A 19,467-nucleotide genomic window follows, 5' to 3' on the forward strand; every position below is an offset into this window, starting at 1 on the left:
TCCAGGCCCATGGGAATTCCCTGGTGGTCCAGTGGTTAGGACTCTGCACTTCACTGCCAGGGGCCTGAGTTCAATCCCTGGCTGGGGAACTAAGATCCCCAGGAAGCCGCAGCGCGGCCAAAAAGAAAAAGAAAAAGAAAACTCCCAGGCTCTCACTAACCATTAAAATCTTCGCTCAAGGAACCTACGACCTCCTCTGTCCTTCCCTTCTCAGAGAATCAAACTGTCTCCTGCCTTGGTCACCCTCTCTCTCCAGCTCCATTCCCTCCTCTTCCTGACAGACTCAGGCCTCCCGGCAACATCCGGGTGGAATAGTTTTCTAGGAACTCAGGACCTGACTATGCTTCTGGGAGGAAGATGAGCCCCAAGAGAGCGGACGATATGTGATAGAAATTAATCTGAGGGAGGAGGGAAGAAAGCAACATCTCAGTTGAGACGGGGCGGGGGTGTAGGAGTAGGTTCGGTGACAAAGGGGCTTGGGAGCCTGAGGTAGAGTATTCCAGGCAGAGACGCCATCATCACAGTGATAGCTAACATATTGAGCACTGCCTACATGCCAGGTTCCACGAAGCAGGTGCTTTTGCTGTTCCCACTGCATGAAACTTTCAGAAGAAGTTAAGGAACTTGCCCAAGGACGTGCAACTAGTGAGTTGCTGAGCTGGGATTTTCAATCCAACCAGTCTGATGCCAAAGCCCCACTCTTAACTACTTAGATGAACTCAGATGTGAGAGAAGCAGGTTATCTGGAGAACCATAAGGAGTTTATTTTGGCTGGAACATAGCGTGTGAAGGGGAAGGTGGTACAAGAGGCTAGCAAGGCAGAGAGAGGCGCACGTGTGGAGAATCCTGCAGCCACGTTTCTGCTTGCAGGCAGCGAGCCTGGAAGCAGGGGCTCAATTTCAGAGTCTATTTCAATAATTTCAGCAAGAAATGATGATGCATAGACTAGGCAGACAGTAGTAAAAACAAAGAACAATGGCAGGATTCACGGGTTATTAGGAAGAATGCACAGGACTTGGTGATTACCTAGAGGTGGGGGTTTGGAGGAGGGAAGAGAGAGGGGTCAAGAGTGACCCTCAGGCTTCTGATTTGGGCAACTAGACGGAAGGTCCCAACGCTATTTCCTTCGCTGGCTTGCTATGAAATCATCTCATCCAGGCTCTCTAGCTATCTGTCATCCTAGCTATAAAATGAAGATAATGAAACCTGACCTTCCCATTATCCGGATGGTGTCAAGATAATATGAAGTCATCAATTTCGAAGTGCTCCGGAAAGTCAAAAGTACTTTGCAAATGCAAGTGGTTATTATTTTATGGTTTTTGCTAAGGTCCTTCCTCCTCCTGGGGCTTGCAGATGGAGCCAGACTAAAGGCAACCCAGGGGAGCTGCTCGCTCACACACTCACTTAGACGCACCCACACTATTTCCATCAGGCGGTGTCTCTTTGGCAGGTGGGAGCCACAGTCCCACGTACTAAATTGTTAATAGCTTCCCCGGGGAGTTCCTTTCTGCTCCGACTCCTTCAGAAAATTTCTGTTTCTCTACCACTGACGCCTTCTGATGCCCTGGGTTGGCCCAGGATTCCCCATCCATTTTTGTTTTTGTTCTAATCTGAAGTCAAGGATGGGGTCGAGGAAAATGGAAGCGTTTGGCAGCCCAGGCATGGAGGGCTGCATCTTCTCTGCTCCACCAAGAGCAGGGACGGACTCAAGAATCTCCTGAGTTCACGTGACTCATCGCCCTCCACAATGGGGAAACTGCTGAACAGAGACAGCAGCCATGGGTTCTGGTGTGTTTTGGGGTGATGACTTTCTAGGCTCTGCTCTGAGAGGTAGTAGTGTGGTTGTCTGGAGTGGCTTTTGGGCGGGTCACACAGACCTGGCTTGGCATCCCTGCTGTGGCGTAGGCACGTAACCTAACCTCTGCAAAACGGAATAACAGTAGAAAGACCTCACACCTGTAGAGCTGCCGAGAATTAAATGAGATAAGCCACAGAACACTTGGCCCCGTGCGTGGCACACAGCAAGTTCTCTCTAAATGGTAGCCAACAGGATTATTTATGTGTTGTGACCACAGAAATGAGACTGTCTTTTAAAGATAAATAGACTAGGGGCTTCCCTGGTGGCGCAGTGGTTGAGAGTCCGCCTGCCGATGCAGGGGACGTGGGTTCGTGCCCCGGTTCAGAAGGATCCCACATGCCACGGAGCGGCTGGGCCCGTGAGCCATGGTCGCTGAGCCTGCGCGTCCGGAGCCTGCGCGTCCGGAGCCTGTGCTCCGCAACGGGAGAGGCCACAACAGTGAGAGGCCCGCGTACTGCAAAAAAAAAAAAAAACAAAAACAACAGATAAATAGACTAGAACACTCACATTTGGGTAAGGGTTGATCTCTTCAAAGTATTCATTTTGGGAGGCCATTGGGGAAACCCCTTTAGATGCCTTTCAAGTTCCCACGTGTCCTTCCAATGTCCTGGGTGGGGGGAGGAATTCAGCTCCTTAGTCCTTTGGGGCTGCTGTAACAAAGTACCCTAACTGAGTGGCTCATCAACAACAGACATTTATTTCTCACAGTTCTGGAGGCTGGACGTCTCAGGGTGCCAGCAGGGTTGGGTTCTGGTGAGAAACCTCTTCCAGGCTGCAGACTGCTGCCTTTCGGCAAGCAAACTCTGAAAAGGCACAGCCCATGACAGCACGTGTGCTTTCTTAGCAATTACGTCGCTCTTTACTTGGTCATTTACATATCTGTCACAGCTTCTTGACTGCGAGCTCCTTTAAGAGAGCAATGGTCTTACTCATGCTCCTGGTTTCGTAACTCGTGCTCATGCAGCCCTTTCTCAGTGGGAAGAGCATCTGTCGTTTCACCAGATCCTCACCCAAATCCTGCCCTTCTCTACTTTATGGATGATAAAACTAAGGCTCAGAGAAGTTAAGGGAAACTCTTTTTCTGTCATTTGCCTCCACCATAGCTATGGCTTTCCACCATAGCATTTCCTTACCCAGGAGGGACTCAAAAACATCGTGGAATACAATGAAAAAAAATTCTCTTCAGCCCAGTATGGCTGGGGTATGCGACTAGGATGGGGTTAGGGGTGGAGTCAGAAGAGGGCGGCAATAAACCTTGGTTAGGACCAGACTGGGGAGGGCCCCAAATGCAACGCCAAAGGGGTGAGGGCAGACTTGCTTGGTGACAGCCAGAAGCCAAGGGTGGGGGGTGGTGGAGCAGGGAACTAGTATAGATGGTCCCCGATTTACGGTGGTTCGATTTATGATCTTTCGACTTTACAATAGTGCAAAGCTGATACACATTCAGTAGAAACCATACTTTGAATTTTGATCCTTTCCAGGCTTGTGATATGTGGTATGGTTCTCTCCTGTGACGCTGGGCAGCGGCAGCGAGCCGCAGCTCCCAGTCAGACAGGCAATCCCAACAGCAAATAACCAGTTACAACATCCTGCACCCACACAACCATGCTGGTTTTCAGTACAGTATCCAATAAATTATATGAGACAGTCAACACTTGCTTATAAAACAGGCTTGATGTTAGATGGTTTTGCCTGACTGTGGGCTAATGGAAGTGTCCTGAGCATGTTTAAGGTAGGCTAAGCTATGATGTTCGTTAGGTTGGGTGTATTAAATGCATTTTTGACTTACCATGATATTTTCAACTGACGTTAGGTTTATTGGAACGTAACCTCATTGTAATTGAGGAAGATCTGCACTTCAGTTCCAAATAAGATGTGATTGCAGAGTTGATGCAAAGGGTTTTAGTTGCTTAAAAGAATTCCTAGGTCCTATATGAAGCTATAAATGCTGTGTCTCCCTCATCAGAATGGCAGCTCACCAAAGTTGGAACTGAGCTTTCTAGTCAACCACGCATCAAGCACTAAGGTGGAGGTACGGAAGTGCACAAGACCTATTGTAGACATGCTGCACAGAAATCCAATGACTGCCCAGATAAATATGTGGGAAATTCTGTAAGGAAGAGGTACGGGACGCTATGAGAATAACAAGGACACCTGGTCTAACTGCATGTGTGTCGGGGGGTGGGGGGGTAGTCAGTGAAGCTTTCATGGAGGAAGTGATATTTAAGCTGAAACTTGAAGGATGAATAGTACTTAGCCTGAGGAAATGGCCGAGCCTTCCAAGTGGAAGAAATAGAATACGCAAATGTCCTGAAGTTGGAAAAACTTTGGCTTGTTGGAGGGGTTGGGAGGGGGCCAGGACTCTAGTAAAATAGCCCTCCTTCTTCCTGTCTCAATGTCTCTCCCCTGGCACCAGAAGAGTCTCTGTGGATAGCAGCCCCTTTGGGACAAGGGAGAGAGTTCTGGCAGCATATGTGACCACAGAGCAAAAATCCCCAGTCTGACGAGTCCTTAGATGATTGGGTGGGACAGCCTTGGGGTGGGGAGTCTGCTGTAGCTTGTAGAGGGGCTTGGACAGCAGCTGGGAGGGGCAAAGAGAATGGACAGAGGGTGAACTTGGGAATTCTGTCTTTGTTCTCTCTGGGAAAGGGTAAGCGCCTTGCACATAGACACATGACTCAAGCCAGAGAGTGATGTGAATGAGGGGTCCTTGCCCAGCCACTCACAGGGCCAAGAGTGTCACCCTAAATCCCAGGAGCCCCAATATTGTCCCATTCCATTCCCCTTGGGACTTTTATTCAACCAACAAGTATTTCCTGAGCACCCACTACGACCCCAGCCTTCCACTGGGTCCAGGGATCAATCAGGTCTGGTCTTCCGAAGGAGAAAACAAACTTGGATAGAAATAATTACCATATGGGATAATTTAGTCTAGTCTTCTCGTCTGTAAACTGGGGACACTAATAATAGAATCTACGCCAAAGTGTTGCTGCATGGATAAAGGGCTCAGCACAGTGCTGGAACAGTAGGGAGAATGTTCTGGGAAGGACAGGAGTCCCAAGAAGGAGGATGGCTCTGGGTCTGGGCTGGTCAGGTTAGGGAGAAGGTGTCAGAAATAGTCCCCTTCCGTCTGCACCTACAGCAGCCAGAGTGATCTGTAAGGTGGTCTTTGAGACCCTGCCCACCACCTCATCCCCTTCTCCCCACACTCCCTTTCTGCCTTCTCCTCTTCCTGGCCTTTAAATCCCTCTGACCACAGGGTCTTTGCACATGTGGCTTCTTTGTCTGACATGCTCTTCCCTAGTTTTTCCCTAAGTCAGTCCCTCCTCACACTTCACATCTTACCTTAGGTGTCATTTCCTCAGGGAAGCTGTCCTGACCCCTGGGTTTTGTAGGTCCTGCCACAGGAATGCCTTGCTTTCTTTCACTTTTCCTCCGTGTGTAACTGTATCTTCATCAGTCTGGTCCTGGGATTGATGTCTGTCTCCTCCACTGGGCTGTAAGGAGGCAGGGGCCGCATCTGGTTTTATGCACTAGTGGCTGCCCAGTAGTAGTACCTGGTTCTTATATTCGGCACCCAAAAAAGATCTGTTGAGCAAATGAATGGAGTAAAAGAAAGCCATGGATAGTAATGGTTATTTACGAAGCATTTACTGTGTACCCGGCACTGAGCTAAGTTCTTTACCCGCATCATCTTACTAATCTCCCCAACAACCCTCTGAAGGAGGTGGTGCGATTATCCTCATTTTTCAGAAGAGAAAAATGAAGGTGAGAGAGGTTAAGTGACTTGCTCAAGGTCACTCTGTTAGTGCAGGAGTGGGAGGTGGGATTCATATAGAGGTCCTTCCAATCCGCAAGCGGCAGAGGATGCAGAAGTGAGTCCCGACTGGGGTGGGGGCGCAACCGAGCCGGCAGAACATCCCTAGGGAGAGAGTGGGTAGCTTCCCTGGCTCCACTCCAAGTTGGTGGTGCAATGCCCGGCCCCCGGTAGCGGGCGCAGACTGGCTGCCGCCTACGGGCCACGTGGTGCGCGCGGCGGGCGCGTCCGAGGAGCCCGCAGCGGCTCCTGTCTCAGAGCGGTCTGGGCTCGGAGAGCGGGCGGGAGCTGGGGGCCGGGCCGGTGCGGGGCGGCGAGGCGGGCGGAGGGGGCGCGGAGATAGCCGGGCTGTCGGGGCGCAGCAGCCGGCGGCGTCGGGGCCGCGGCCTCGTCCCTTGGCGCGCCGCTCGCACCAGGTCTCTGCGCCCAGGGCGCCATGGAACCGGCCCCCTCCCCCGACGCCGAGCTGCGGTCCTTGCTCCTCGCCAACGCGTCGGACGCCTTCCCCAGCGCGGGCGCCAATGCGTCGGGGCCGCCGGCAGCACGGAGCGCCTCGTCCCTCGCCCTGGCTATCGCCATCACCGCGCTCTACTCGGCAGTGTGCGCCGTGGGGCTGCTGGGCAACGTGCTCGTCATGTTCGGCATCGTCCGGTGAGTGCGCTGCGGGCTGGTGCGTCGGGCTATGCCCCGGGGTGGGGTGGGGACTATGGACCTGGGACCCTGACCTCAGACCCCGCACTCCCGGGGCCTCTGCACTTCCTGAAGGAGGCGCCCGGGGCTCAGCGGAAAGACCACTTCCATCTCGAGGGGGACGCTGGCGCGCGCGCGCGTGCGCGTGCGTGTGTGTGTGTGCGCTCCCGCGTTTAACTAATAACATTTGATCATCTGTTGGCATCCCCTATTTCTCTATCAATCTATGTGGGACAGTTTGGCGACAGTTGTGTGTCTGTCACAGTTTGTCAGTGCGTGATTTTGTTTGTGACAGTACAGATGTGTGTTTGGACCTCCAAAAACCTGGTAGGGGTGGGCGGAGATGCCGGAAGTGCCGTGGGCCTCTGGGGAGATGGCAGTGTGTGGGCTGACTGCACAGGTGAGGGCACAGGAGCGCTTGTGTGACCGCATCATGCGGAGGTGGCACTTACCAAGTCACACTCGGGGATCTTCTGCTGGGGTCCCAGTGTTGGTGTGTGTGCTTGTCTCACACTGTCAGTTTGTGATTCTCTCTGTAGGAGCACGTGACAGTGTGACTTGTTTCTTGTCAGACCCCTGAAACCCTCGGAGGAGGAGAGCATCCAGAGTGGCTTTGGACACTTGTGTTTGTGCACCTGTGTGTGCGTTTGTTAAGGGGTAGCCATGGTTCCTGGGTACAGTGGGCCAGCTAGTCGCTCTCTGCTTCCTTCCCCAGTGGCCCTCTAGTCCATGGCTCTGGACTGGCTCTGGACGTGATTCAGAGAGACCTCAGATCCTCCTCACAAATGCTCCCTCTCACCTTCTCCTCCTCTCCTCTAACAGTCTTTTGTTTTATGGAAAAGACAAAAGTGATTTCTTTGGGCTGGAGTGGAGTTTGTACTTTCATCTGAGGAAGTGAAGTTCGCTTCTTGGTATCTATGTTCAGTGCGGGGACCTTCTCAGAGAGTCTAAAACATCATTGGCTTGTCCAAAAGGAGCCTTCCTGACCCAGCTCTGTCAGTGCAGACACTGGCAAAAAGAATTGAAAGGAAACGCCTATCCTTATAACAACAAAGATGCCCGGGTATTTACTGTTAGTTGGAAATGGGTCATCCACGGTGGTTGACCAAGAGTACAACCCTGAACATCTCTGGGCTCTGGTGTCACCAAGCCGGGCAGAAGGCACAGGGCAGATTGTGGATTCTGAGGTGGGAGATGTGAACTGTGGTCTTGGTGCAGTCGCTGATGCCTATCACATTGGGGGCCCATTCCCCCTGCCCCACCATCTGCCCCATCTGCCCCTGTCTGAGGGATAGAGACCCAACCTCCTCAGTTGGGAGTATGAATTCCAGAGTATGGGGTCTCTGCCGGGCAGGGTGCAGCATACAGGAGAGTTACGTTGGTGTGTGGGTGTTGAGGGAGCTTTGGCGTCGATGACTCCAGGGGAAACTTTGCTCCCCCAGGAAGAGTGGAGGGCACAAGAACGTCCTGTGCTTTCAGTGACGCATCACGAGCCACAGTGGGAAAATTCCCCCAAGCACAGGCAGGATTGAGCTTTGCTTTGCATTTTTGTCGGGGATGCTCCCCCCTTTACCTTCGGAAGTAGCGTGGCATGTAGACTTGGGTCAACCTGAGTGTTAATCCCAGCCACGAACTGGCTCTGTGACTTGGGTAAAACACTTAGTCTCTTTGAGCCTCAGTTTCTTCATCTATAGAATGGGGGAATAATAGAAGCTTCCTCGACAGGGTTTTTGTGAGGTGTCACTGAGCGAGCACATATAGTGCAGCTGGCGTGGTGCCTGGACCCAATAAGTGGAAGCTGTGTGTACGATGCGGATGAGTAACTTTCCAGATTCTTCAGAATCCAGTGCCTACGACAGAGGAGAGTGAGGGGGCGCTTGTCCTAAGGTGGGCCTGGGAGTAGCTCTGATTCAGGGAGTCCCAGGTTCCTGGCACTTGCGCTCTCTAGGGGGGCTCTAAGTGCTCTGATCTGGGGAAAGCTGAGTGTCAGTGTGTTCGGTTCCATCTCCGGTCTCTTTCCTGGGGCCTCTGGCTGGTGGGCTGATGAGCACGGCTCCCGCACTACCACTGAGCCAGGGGAGGGCCTCTCACTTCTGAGGGTCCACTCAGGGCAGGCCCTGGGCTCTGCCTGCTAGGGTACTCCAACCAAGCTTCCCAAAATCACATTGTCAAATGCATCTTGGAAGCAGCAGAGCTGGCCCCTCAGGTCCCTGTGTTGCTAAGACATTTCCTGGGCCAACCATCTATGTGATCACTGTATCTCTGGGCCCGACTGATTTAATCCTCACCTGCAACCCTGTGGGATAGGCATTGGCATCCCCTTCATTGTCACCTCCATTCTACGGGTGAGGAATCTGCAGTTCAGAGGGAGGCAAGGTGGCCTGTCCCCCTGAGGTCCCACAGCTGGCTCCAGACCCAGAGTAGAACCCTGGTCTTGTCCAGAACTTTTTCCAGAGCTGCCTGGGATAGGGGACAAAGAATTGCATGGAAGGCGGGGGCAGGATCCTGTTCCTCCTCTTGTCCTAGGATTCTCAGAGAATGATGGAGACAAAAGGACGATGAACCTGCACATTATTCAGCACACGTATTTTAGGCTGCCGTCCTTGGGGAGGGGAATGACAGGCCCCTGCACTTAGTCCTTCCCCACTGAAAGGGAGGCTAGGGACGGGGCAGCTGCCTGGGGCTTGGCTTCTGCTGGCAAAGTCCCAAGAGCAGTGCAGGGAGGGGAGCCAGGATGGAGAAAAGCCTCTGGTGTATCTGTGGTTCCCTGACACCCCATGCAGAGCTCAGCCCCACCAATAAGTTACTCAGTTGACTGGTTGAATGAATGAGTGATTGAATGAATGAATTCTGCCTGTCAGTCCTGAGCTGAACCTATCTGGGGAGCAGGGGAAGGTTTGCAAAGGAAGATCCAGAGGACCATTGAGGCAGGAAAGCAGGAGATGTAGTGGCAGAGCTGGCGCTCTGAAGTCAGATGCATCAACGGGCAAATCCTGACTCAAAGCCACTTACTTGCTGTGTATTTGGACGAGTGACTTCACCTTTCGGAAGTTCATTTCTTCACCCGTAAAGTGGAAGTAACAGCGATGCATCTGGGCTTGTGGCGAGGATTAAATAACACGTTGTGTCTGAGCCTTTTAAGCCCTTTGAGAACAGGGAGGGTCTCTATGTGAAGGAATGAAAAGAATTAACTCATTCAAGATATATCCTACGGATGCGCTCTGCTAGATGCTGAGATGATGGTGAGGAAGAAAATCCCCCGTCCCTGCCCTCATGGAGCTCAGGTCTGGGAGAAATAGACATTCATCAGCCAGCCAGCCAATGGATTTAAGTCTGTAGCCGTGGTGAGGGCCGTGGAAGAGTATGAAGGAGCTGTGGGAGCCCCCGAAGCGGGGAGGGTCTCACCTGGTCTGGAAGTTCAGGAAAGGCCTCTGAGGAGCTGAAGGATGAGGAGGGGGTAACTAAGTAAAAAGGTGAGGGAAGAGCCTGTGATGGGAAGCCTGACATGGATGAGGGGCTGAACAAACAGAGCACGGGTATCTCAGAATCCCAGAGAACAAAGCACTCTCCGTTCCCTCCTCCACCCCGCAACTCTGACCCTCTCCTTGATCCACGGACCCGCCTGAGAAGCCCACTCATCCTTCTGGATACATGAGAGGGGCCTCTGGAAATTGCACTCTGAGCGAACAGCCTGTGGTTCCTGAGCGTTCCGTGAAGTGTGAGCAGGAGTTCTGGGGATGTGTGTCCCCAGGCAGACACTCCCTACCCCTGCAGGCCGAGTTCAGCCGGGGTGCTGACTTGTTGGGTCTTTAGAGCAGACACCCAACAACCCCTCCTCCTGGGTGCAGTCGTACCCTGAGCAGCGCTGGCATCTCAGAGTCCCCATTGGCGGCCCTCTAGGCAGGGTGGAGCGTGAAGGGCTTAAGGACCCCCGCATCTCTGATGGGTGACCCCATCTTCCCTCTACGTGCCTCAGGGCTTCCCAGTTTGCCTGTCCTGAATCCAGTAGCAGATTGGAGTCAATGCTTCTCCACCTGGTCTCTTGTCCGCCTGCCCTGTCCCCGGCCTCCACCTCTCCCTGACCCTGATTTCGGCAGGTTTGCACCTTGCTGTGTCTCTCACCACCCCCATCAGCCCCGCCGGGCCTCCCTGCCTCTTACCAGCCCGGCCTGCCTCTTCATGACTGTTTCAGACTATGCGTTTCTCTGCCCCTTGAGCTCTTCCTGGGCCGGCGTCTCTTCTGACTCTTGTATCAAATGTCAGCTCTGCCACCTGCTAAGATCCTTAGCAGGGTGGATGGCCACTCTGCACCGCAGTTTCTCTATTTATAAAATGTGGATCGTAGCACCTGCCTCAGAGGCACCTTCATCTTAAAGATGACAAGATGACGTTGGTAGAGCGTCGTGCGTTCCCTCCCGTCCCAGGTGACTGCGGCACAGAGCAGGGAGGGGAGGTTGGGCCTGGCAGCCTAGTGTGGGGCAGGGCCGTGACAGGTGAGTAAGGCTTCTGGGTGTCCCCTCTGTCTACTACCGAGGTGCCAGGGGTTGCTGGGACAAGTGCTCAGGGTGAGAGCTCTGAGTCCCCGTCCTGCTCTTGGGGACGCAGCGTGAAGCCCTTGCCTTCTTGTCTCCCTCCCCTCTCTTGTCCTGATTGGGGTCTGCGGATGCAGGGCTCCTGGGCCAGGAGAGATCCCAGTGAGGTGACACAGTGCAGTGGTGAAGGTTCATGGCTGGGGGTCAGGTCATGCTGGTCTCCATCCCCGCTCGACCATGTCCCAGTGTTGTGGCTTTGGGCAAACAGCTTAACTCCCCTGAGCCCCATTTCTGCATTTGCAAATTTGGGGTGATCAGGATACATTATTGGGAGCATTAAGTGAGATCATGCATGTGAAGGTCATAGCACAGCACCTGGCACATAGTAGGCCTTCAGTATGTGTCAAATGCCGAGATTAACAGGCACCCCTGCAGCTGCTCCAGGCAGGCAGAGCTGGTGGCTATGAGACCTGACTGTCTACACTTTCCACCTTGGGTCCTTTCCTGTTTCCTGCATCGTCTGCATGTTTACTCATTCAACAAGCCTTTGCTGATGCTGACCCGTGGCAGGCCCGTCCAACCTCAGCTCCCACTGACCAGACTCTCAGCTTAAGCTTCAGCATGGTCTCTGGCCTCTGATGTACCCCCAGGACCCCCTAGTTAGTTACAGCTCCAGGGACAATTGCAGCTTCCTGGAGCTGAGGGAGGCCAGGGGGGCACCTGACCCAGCCAGAGCAGGTGTCTGTGCTGAGTCGTGAAGGAGGAGCAGTAGTTGGCTCCACGGAGAGGGGGGTAGAACATTCCAGGCAGAGGGAACAGCACGAGCAAAGAAAGCTTCAGCAGATGATCGCGTGGCAGAGCTGCAGAGGCCAGGAAGGTTCACCGTGGCAGAATGGAGAGAGCCAGGGGCTGGGCTGGCTGTGAGGCTGCAGAGGCCATAAGGACCAAAGCAGGGAAGGCCTTGCAGACAGGTGTCCTCCTCACCGTGGTTGTCAGCAGTGCCTGCTGTGTGTTGAGCTGCGGCCAGGCCCTGGGGCCAGTGATGCACCCACCGACCTTCCAGAATTCCTGGGGGAGGGTGCAAATATTAGAGGAACTCCATGGACCAGCCCCAGGGGATTGGAGGGAGTCATTCTGGTGAGGGGGGGTGGGGAGGGAGGGTGGAGGAGGGGCCTGGACTCCGGCCGAGCGTGGCTGTGTTAGGGGCCAGAGGCCGTGCTGTGGCTCGAGTTGTGCTAGACAGGTTCTTGGGGCCCATGGTAAGGCAGCCGTGCTGGGAAATGAAGGAGCTTTTGGTCACAGGCCATGGGGAAGAGGACTTTGGAGCAGTCTGTGCAGAATGGAGTTCAAGAAGATTAATTTGCTGTGGGTGGGCTTGGGGTGGATTGGAAGGGGTCAGCTCAGGGTGATGGAAGAGAGCTGGGTGACCTGGGACAGGCCCCAGAGACCCTGGCCTTGGTTGTTCCTTTCTAAGCCGGAGCGCTGTGGGACCTCCAGAAGGCAGGAGGCTGGGCCAGATGAGCTCTGGCGAGGCGAGTGGGAAGGGCAGCAGCCCTGGATGGTGTCCCCGAGCCTCCTGGCCCTGCCCCAGGGCCTAGCTTCCCAGGTCTTGGGTTCATTCCCTGGGGAACATGTGTGACTCACAGACACACCGGGGAGAATCCAGAGGAGTCAGTCCCGCGCTCCTGCCACATGCCAGAGGCTCCTCCAAGCTGCATGACAGGCCTGCGAGGGTATGAGAGGTGAGGGCGGGAAGGCTCCGAGGGAGCCTCTCACAGCCAGAAGGAGGCACACCCAGGTCTTTCTGACTCCCAAACCCCTCCACGTCCACTCTGCCACTGCCGTCCATGGGACACATGGGGAATGGAGGCGAGAGCTGCGGCTGTCTAGTTAGAGGAGGGAGGACCAGGGCTGGGGAGGAGGGCAGATTGCTGTCTGCAAACCTCTGAGGCCTCTGTGTGGGGTGACAGCACTTGGGAGTCTGGACGTCATAGCCAGACTGACCTGGGATCACATTTACCAAGAGAGTGAGCTTGGGAGATACATGCATAACCTCTCTGAGCCTCAGTTTTCTCATCTGTGAAATGGGAGTAGCAATAGACCCTCATAGGGTGGTTATGAGAAGTTCATGAGAAGTTCATGAAGTTCATGTGAAGGACTTCAGCACAGAGTCAGGAACTTGGTAAATATTCTATAAACATTTTCTATTATTGTGTCTGTTTAGAAGAGGAGTGAGACTTGCTTCTCACTCATTTGATCGACATTTATCGAGCCCCAGAGGAGCTAGAATTATTGGGTGGATGCTACAGGGAAACTTTGTCAGCTCAATACTAGACATTTTTTTTTATAATAAACACAGTATCATAAATCACCACAAGTAACACTGTAGTTATTTCAGAAAATACTGAGACGATTAGGCAGCGACAAACATTACCCATAATCCTACCATAAAGAGAAAAGCTTTGTCGTTTTGGTGTATTTCCTTCCCATCTCTTTCTGTGTCTCTCGCTCTGTGTTTGTGTGTGTGTGTGTGTGTGTGTGTGTGTGTGTGTGTGTGTGTTTTAATGACATCTATATCATACTACATTGAAATAATGATCACATCATATATAATATTTTGTAAGCTGCCTTTTCACATACCATTATGAGTGTATTCTCATGTTATCAAACATTCTTTGAAGACATGATTTTTGACGGCTGCGTTGTATGAATGTTTTCTATATGGGGGGACTTACATCGTTTCTCATATCATGCCAGTCTAAATAATGTGTCTGTGAACGTTCTTGAACCCATATGTTTGTGCACATCTCATATTATTTCTAGAAGAAAGTTTCTAACAGTCAGAGCTCTTCAGGAAGGTACGGGCTGCTGTGTAATATAGGGAGTTTCCTGTCCCTGAAGCTATGCAAGAGGGCACTGGCAAACCACTGTGTGGAGGTTTGGGTGGAGAAAAGGTAGACATACGTAATTTCAGGCTCCTTTCCCCACAGCTGAGACTGGAGGAAGAATGCTTCTCAGATTCTGTGATCTCAGATTTCCCTTCTCCCCTTCCTGGCGGATGATGCCTGAACTTTAGAGGACGGGGGCTGTGCAAGGGCAAGGCATGATTTCATTAACCTCGGAGTCCTGGGACCTCGAAATCTAATTGGCTACCCAGACATCATAACATGCACAGGAAGAGGGATAATCGTGGCGTAGAGCAGAAAGCCCGGCTTAAATTAGCGATTTATCATCTTGCAGGCTGCAGAGGCCCCAGTACCATCTGGGCGGCATCGGGTGGGGTGGGGTGTCTGCGTTGTGTTCTATTGATTTAGAGCTCCCAGTTCAGCTGCAGAAATCAGCAGCTTTGTCTCTGGCCGGGGTGGGTGTGTGCAGCAAGAATTTTTTCTTCTGTAGCTTCCCAAGTCTTTCTTGATAAGTGGAAGGAACTCAAACTTCAGAGTCCTGTGAGGTCAAAGAGTCCCATTCAATAAACATGACACAGGGAGAGGTAGAAATGGCCTCACTCCCCTCCCCTGCCGAAGTAGCCTTTTCACTAGGGTGTAGAATTTTGAATCACGGATGATTATTCTCTTTATTGCACATTTATTTTGTGCCAGGCACTCTGCTTAGAGATGTATGTATATTATCCTATTTAATCCTCACAGACCTCTATTAGGTGAGTGCAGTTGCCCCCATTTTCTAGATGAGGAAACTCGAGGCTCAGAGAATGTTTGATATAACATGCTCAAAGTCCTGGAGTCGGATTGAAGTCAGGTTATTCTGATCGCAGAGCCTGCACTTTTTTTTTTTTTAATTGAAGTATAGTCGATTTAAAATGTTGTGTTAATTTCTGCTGTCCAGCAAAGTGATTCAGTTATACATATATATACATTCTTTTTAATATTCTTTTCCATTATGGTTTATCTCAGGATATTGAATGTAGTTCCTGGTACTATACAGTAGGACCTTGTTGTTTATCCATTCTATATATAATAGTTTGCATCTGCTAATCCCAAACTCCCAATCCATCCGTCCCCCACCCCCCCTCCTCCTTGGCAACCACAAGTCTGTTCTTTATGTCTGTGAGTCTGTTCTTTTTTTTCGGCGGGGGGGTGGTATAGTTGTTTTACAATGTTGTGTTAGTTTCTACTGTACAGCAAAGTGGAGTTCCCTGTGCTATACAGCATGTTCTTATTAGTTCTCTATTTTATACACATCAGTGTATACTTGTCAATCCCAATCTCCCAGTTCATCGCACCCCCCCCACCCCCACCCCCACTTTCCTCCCTTGGTATCCATATGTTTGTTCTTTATATCTGTGTCTCTATTTCTGCCTTGTAAACTGGTTCGTCTGTACCATTTTTCTAGATTCCACATATATGCATTAATATACGATATTTGTTTTTCTCTTTCTGACTTACTTCACTCTGTATGGCAGTTTCTAGATGCATCCACATCTCAACAAATGACCCAATTTTGTTCCTTTTTGTGGCTGAGTAATATTCCATTGTATATATGTACCACATCTTTATCCATTCGTCTGTCGATGGGCATTTAGGTTGCTTCCATGACCTGGCGATTGTAAATAGTGCTGCAGTGAACTTTGGGGTGCATGTGTCTTTTTGAATTATGGTTTTCTCTGGGTAAATGCCCAGTAGTGGGATTGCTGGGTCATATGGTAATTCTATTTTTAGTTTTTTAAGGAACCTCCATACTGTTCTCCATAGTGGCTATATCAATTTACATTCCCACCAACAGTGCAAGAGGGTTCCCTTTTCTCCACACTCTCTCCAGCATTTATTGTTTGTAGATCTTCTGATGATGCCCATTCTAACTGATGTGAGGTGATACCTCATTGTAGTTTTGATTTGCATTTCTCTAATAATTAGTGATGTTGAGCAGCTTTTCATGTGCTTCTTGGCCATCTGTATGTCTTCTTTGGAGAAATGTCTATTTAGGTCTTCTGCCCATTTTTTGATTAGGTTGTTTTGTTTTTTTTAATATTGAGCTGCATGAGCTGTTTATATATTTTGGAGATTAATCCTTTGTCCTTTGATTCATTTGCAGATATTTTCTCCCATTCTGAGGGTTGTCTTTTCATCTTGTTTATGGTTTCCTTTGCTGTGCAAAAGCTTTTAAGTTTCCTTAGGTCCCATTTGTTTATTTTTGTTTTTATTTCCATTACTCTAGGAGGTGGATCAAAAAAGATCTTGCTGTGGTTTATGTCAAAGAGTCCTCTTCCTATGTTTTCCTCTAAGTGTTTTATAGTGTTTGGTCTTACATTTAGGTCTTTAATCCATTTTGAGTTTATTTTTGTGTATTGTGTTAGGGACTGTTCTAATTTCATTCTTTTACATGTAGCTGTCCAGTTTTCTCAGCGCCACTTATTGAAGAGACTCTTTTCTCCATTGTATATACTTGCCTCCTTTGTCATAGATTGGTTGACCATAGGTGCATGATCCATTCATCTGTCGATGGATGTTTAGGTTGTTTCTGGGCTTTCTATCCTGTTCCATTGATCTATATTTCTGTTTTTGTGCCAGTACCATACTGTCTTGATTAGTATAGTCTGAAGTTTGTAGTATAGTCTGAAGTTTGTAGTATAGTCTGAAGTCTGTAGTATAGTCTGAAGTTAGGGAGTCTGATTCCTCCAGCTCCGTTTATTTTTCTCAAGATTGCTTTGGCTATTTGGGGTCTTTTGTGTCTCCATACAAATTTTAAGATTTTTTGTTCTAGTTTTGTAAAAAATGCCATGGTAATTTGATAGGGAGTGTATTAAATCTGTAGATTGCTTGGGGTAGTATAGTCATTTTCACAATATTGATTCTTCCAATCCATGAACATGGTATATCTCTCCATCTGTTTGTGTCATCTTTGATTTCTTTTATCAGTGTTTTTTTTTTTTTTTTTTTTTTTGCGGTACGCGGGCCTCTCACTGTTGTGGCCTCTCCCATTGTGGAGCACAGGCTCCGGACGCGCAGGCTCAGTGGCCATGGCTCACGGGCCCAGCCGCTCTGCGGCATGTGGGATCTTCCTGGACTGGGGCACGAACCCATGTCCCCTGCATCGGCAGGCGGACTCTCAACCACTGCACCACCAGGGAAGCCCTTATCAGTGTCTTATAGTTTTCTGAGTACAGGTCTTCTACCTCCTTAGGTAGATTTATTCCTAGATATTTTATTCTTTTTGTTGCAGTGGTGAATGGGATTGTTTCTTTAATTTCTCTTTCTGTTCTTTCATTGTTAGTGTATAGGAATGCAAGAGATTTCTGTGCATTAATTTTATATCCTGCAACTTTACCAAATTCATTGATTAGCTCTAGTAGTTTTCTGGTGGCATCTTCAGGATTTTTTATGTATAGTATCATGTGAGTCTGTTTCATAGATGGGTTCATTTGTGTCATATTTTATTTTTGTTTTTTTTTTGCGGTACGTGGGCCTCTCACTGTTGTGACCTCTCCCCTTGTGGAGCACAGGCTCCGGACACGCAGGCTCAGTGGCCATGGCTCATGGGCCCAGCCACTCCGCAGCATGTGGGATCTTCCCGGACCGGGGCATGAACCCGTGTCCCCTGCATCTGCAGGCGGACTCTCAACCACTGCGCCACCAGGGGAGCCCTGTGTCATATTTTAGATTCTACATATAAGTGATATCATATAGTATTTATCTTTCTCTCTCTGATTTACTTCACTTAGTATGATAATCTCTAGTTGCACCCATGTTTCTGCAAGTGGCATTATTTCATTCTTTTTTATGGCTGAGTAGTATTCCATTGTATTTATGTACCATGTCTTCTTTATCCATTCATCTGTCGATGGACGTTTAGGTTGTTTCTGTGTCTTGGCTGGCTATTGTAAATAGTAGAGCTCGCACTTTTAACCATTGCCCTGACCTCTGCCATCTTGTATATCAAGTTTAGCCCCTCTGATTTACAAATGAGTAAACTGAGGCCTGGAGAAATTCTGTGTCTTTTGAGTCAGTGGCCAAGGCAGGACTGGAACTTGCCTTTCCTAACCCCTTGCCTTCTCTTGCATCTGTTTCCATGCTTGGGATTACCTGGGCTAAGGGAGAGCCAAAGGGTGGCTGGGAATAGGAGTAGCTGGGAGCATGAGACGTTAGTTCCTACACAAGGCAGTCCAGCTTGGGGGCCACTGACAACACCTAAGAGGCCCAACGAACCCGAGTTCCCTGGGGCAAGGCCAGCATCTAGTGAAGCAGCCATATCCTTCAGAGATTGGATTCCAATCCAGGTCTGCTTCTTGCTGGCTTTCCACCCTTAGGCTCACCTCACAGAGCCTGTTTTCTTATCTGTGAAATAGAGATGATAGAAAAACACCTACATTGCAGGTAAACATACATTCAGCAACTCTTCCTAAGTATCAGGCAGAGTTCTAGGTGCTAGGTATGCAACAATGATCAAGACACAGTCCCTGTCCTCATGGAGCTGACATTCTAGTGGGGAAAAGATAGACAATAAAGAAATAGATGTAAGGCCTATAGGCAATGAAGTCAACTGAAACAGGCATGGTGACAGAGTGGCGGGGCTGCAGATGTAGATGGGGAGGTTGGGGAGGAGGAGACAATTGAGCAGAGGTCAGTTGCTAGGAGGAAGTGTTTTAGCAGGGGGAACAGTGAGGGCAAAAGTTAAGGGAGATGATGTATAGCCTTAGCACAGGGCCTGGCCCATAACAGGAAATTGTTGGTGATAATGATGCCTTTTGGCTGGTTGCCTAGGACTTGGGAACAGGGGCAAGGATTAAGCCAAGGGAAAGAAACTGCTTCTGCTGGCCAGGCCAGATGCCCCTGCAGGACAGATGGAGGTAATTTGTTTCCCTTGGTTACAAAAACTCATCTTCCTGAAGTGCTAGGAAATGCCCCACATCTAGTGATTTTCCATTCCTCCCAGTGAAGAGGGAGCAGAGCCCACACGTGGTCAGAGGGCTGTCCTGCTGGGAGGGGCAGGTGGCCACAAGACGCTTCCTCCACAGGCTCAGGCGTGGTCATCCCAGGTACGAGAGAGGTCAACAGCAAAGAATGGCATATTGACTTGTCGGACTTAACACCAAAAATAGCACTGCTGACCTTTCTTGAGGGCTGACAAGGTGGGCAGCTCTGTGCCGAGCGCCTCACATAAATGATCTCATTTAATTCTCCCAATTCTTTGAGCTTGGTACCATGTTTCTCTCCATTTGACAGATGAGGCCACTGAGGCTCAGAGGTGATAATTCACTTGCTGAGGGCAGAATCAGCCTTGGGTAAATGGCAGAATCAGCCTTGAACTGAGGCGCCTTGATTCCCGGAGCCCACTCATGCAGTGTCCAAGAAGGAACGTCCGTGAAGAAGGTCAAACTCATGATACCCTCTGATCCCAAATGTGGAAAAATGACTTTGTCACACACGCAGGGATTGGGAGAGGCCATGGAGCAGGACTGATTTATCGTTATTAAAATACTGAATTATTGGGCTTCCCTGGTGGCGCAGTGGTTGAGAGTCCACCTGCCGAGGCGACGGGTTCGTGCCCCAGTCCGGGAAGATCCCACATGCCGCGGAGCAGCTGGGCCCGTGAGCCATGGCCGCTGAGCCTGTGCT

General features: G+C 50.4%; 1 protein-coding gene across 1 annotated transcript in view; it reads left to right on the top strand.

Moving 5' to 3' along the window:
- Nucleotides 1–6,111: 6,111 nt before the first annotated feature.
- The window catches only part of OPRD1 (opioid receptor delta 1), a 36,136-nt gene continuing 22,780 nt past the window's right edge, over nt 6,112–19,467 (top strand). Inside the window, exon 1 of the mRNA XM_060003250.1 lies at nt 6,112–6,326. Coding sequence (XP_059859233.1) covers nt 6,112–6,326 — 215 coding nt within the window. The remainder of the gene's footprint in view (nt 6,327–19,467) is intronic.

The sequence above is a fragment of the Delphinus delphis genome, chromosome 1 (assembly GCF_949987515.2).
Source record: "Delphinus delphis chromosome 1, mDelDel1.2, whole genome shotgun sequence".
NCBI classification, from domain to species: Eukaryota; Metazoa; Chordata; class Mammalia; order Artiodactyla; family Delphinidae; genus Delphinus; species Delphinus delphis.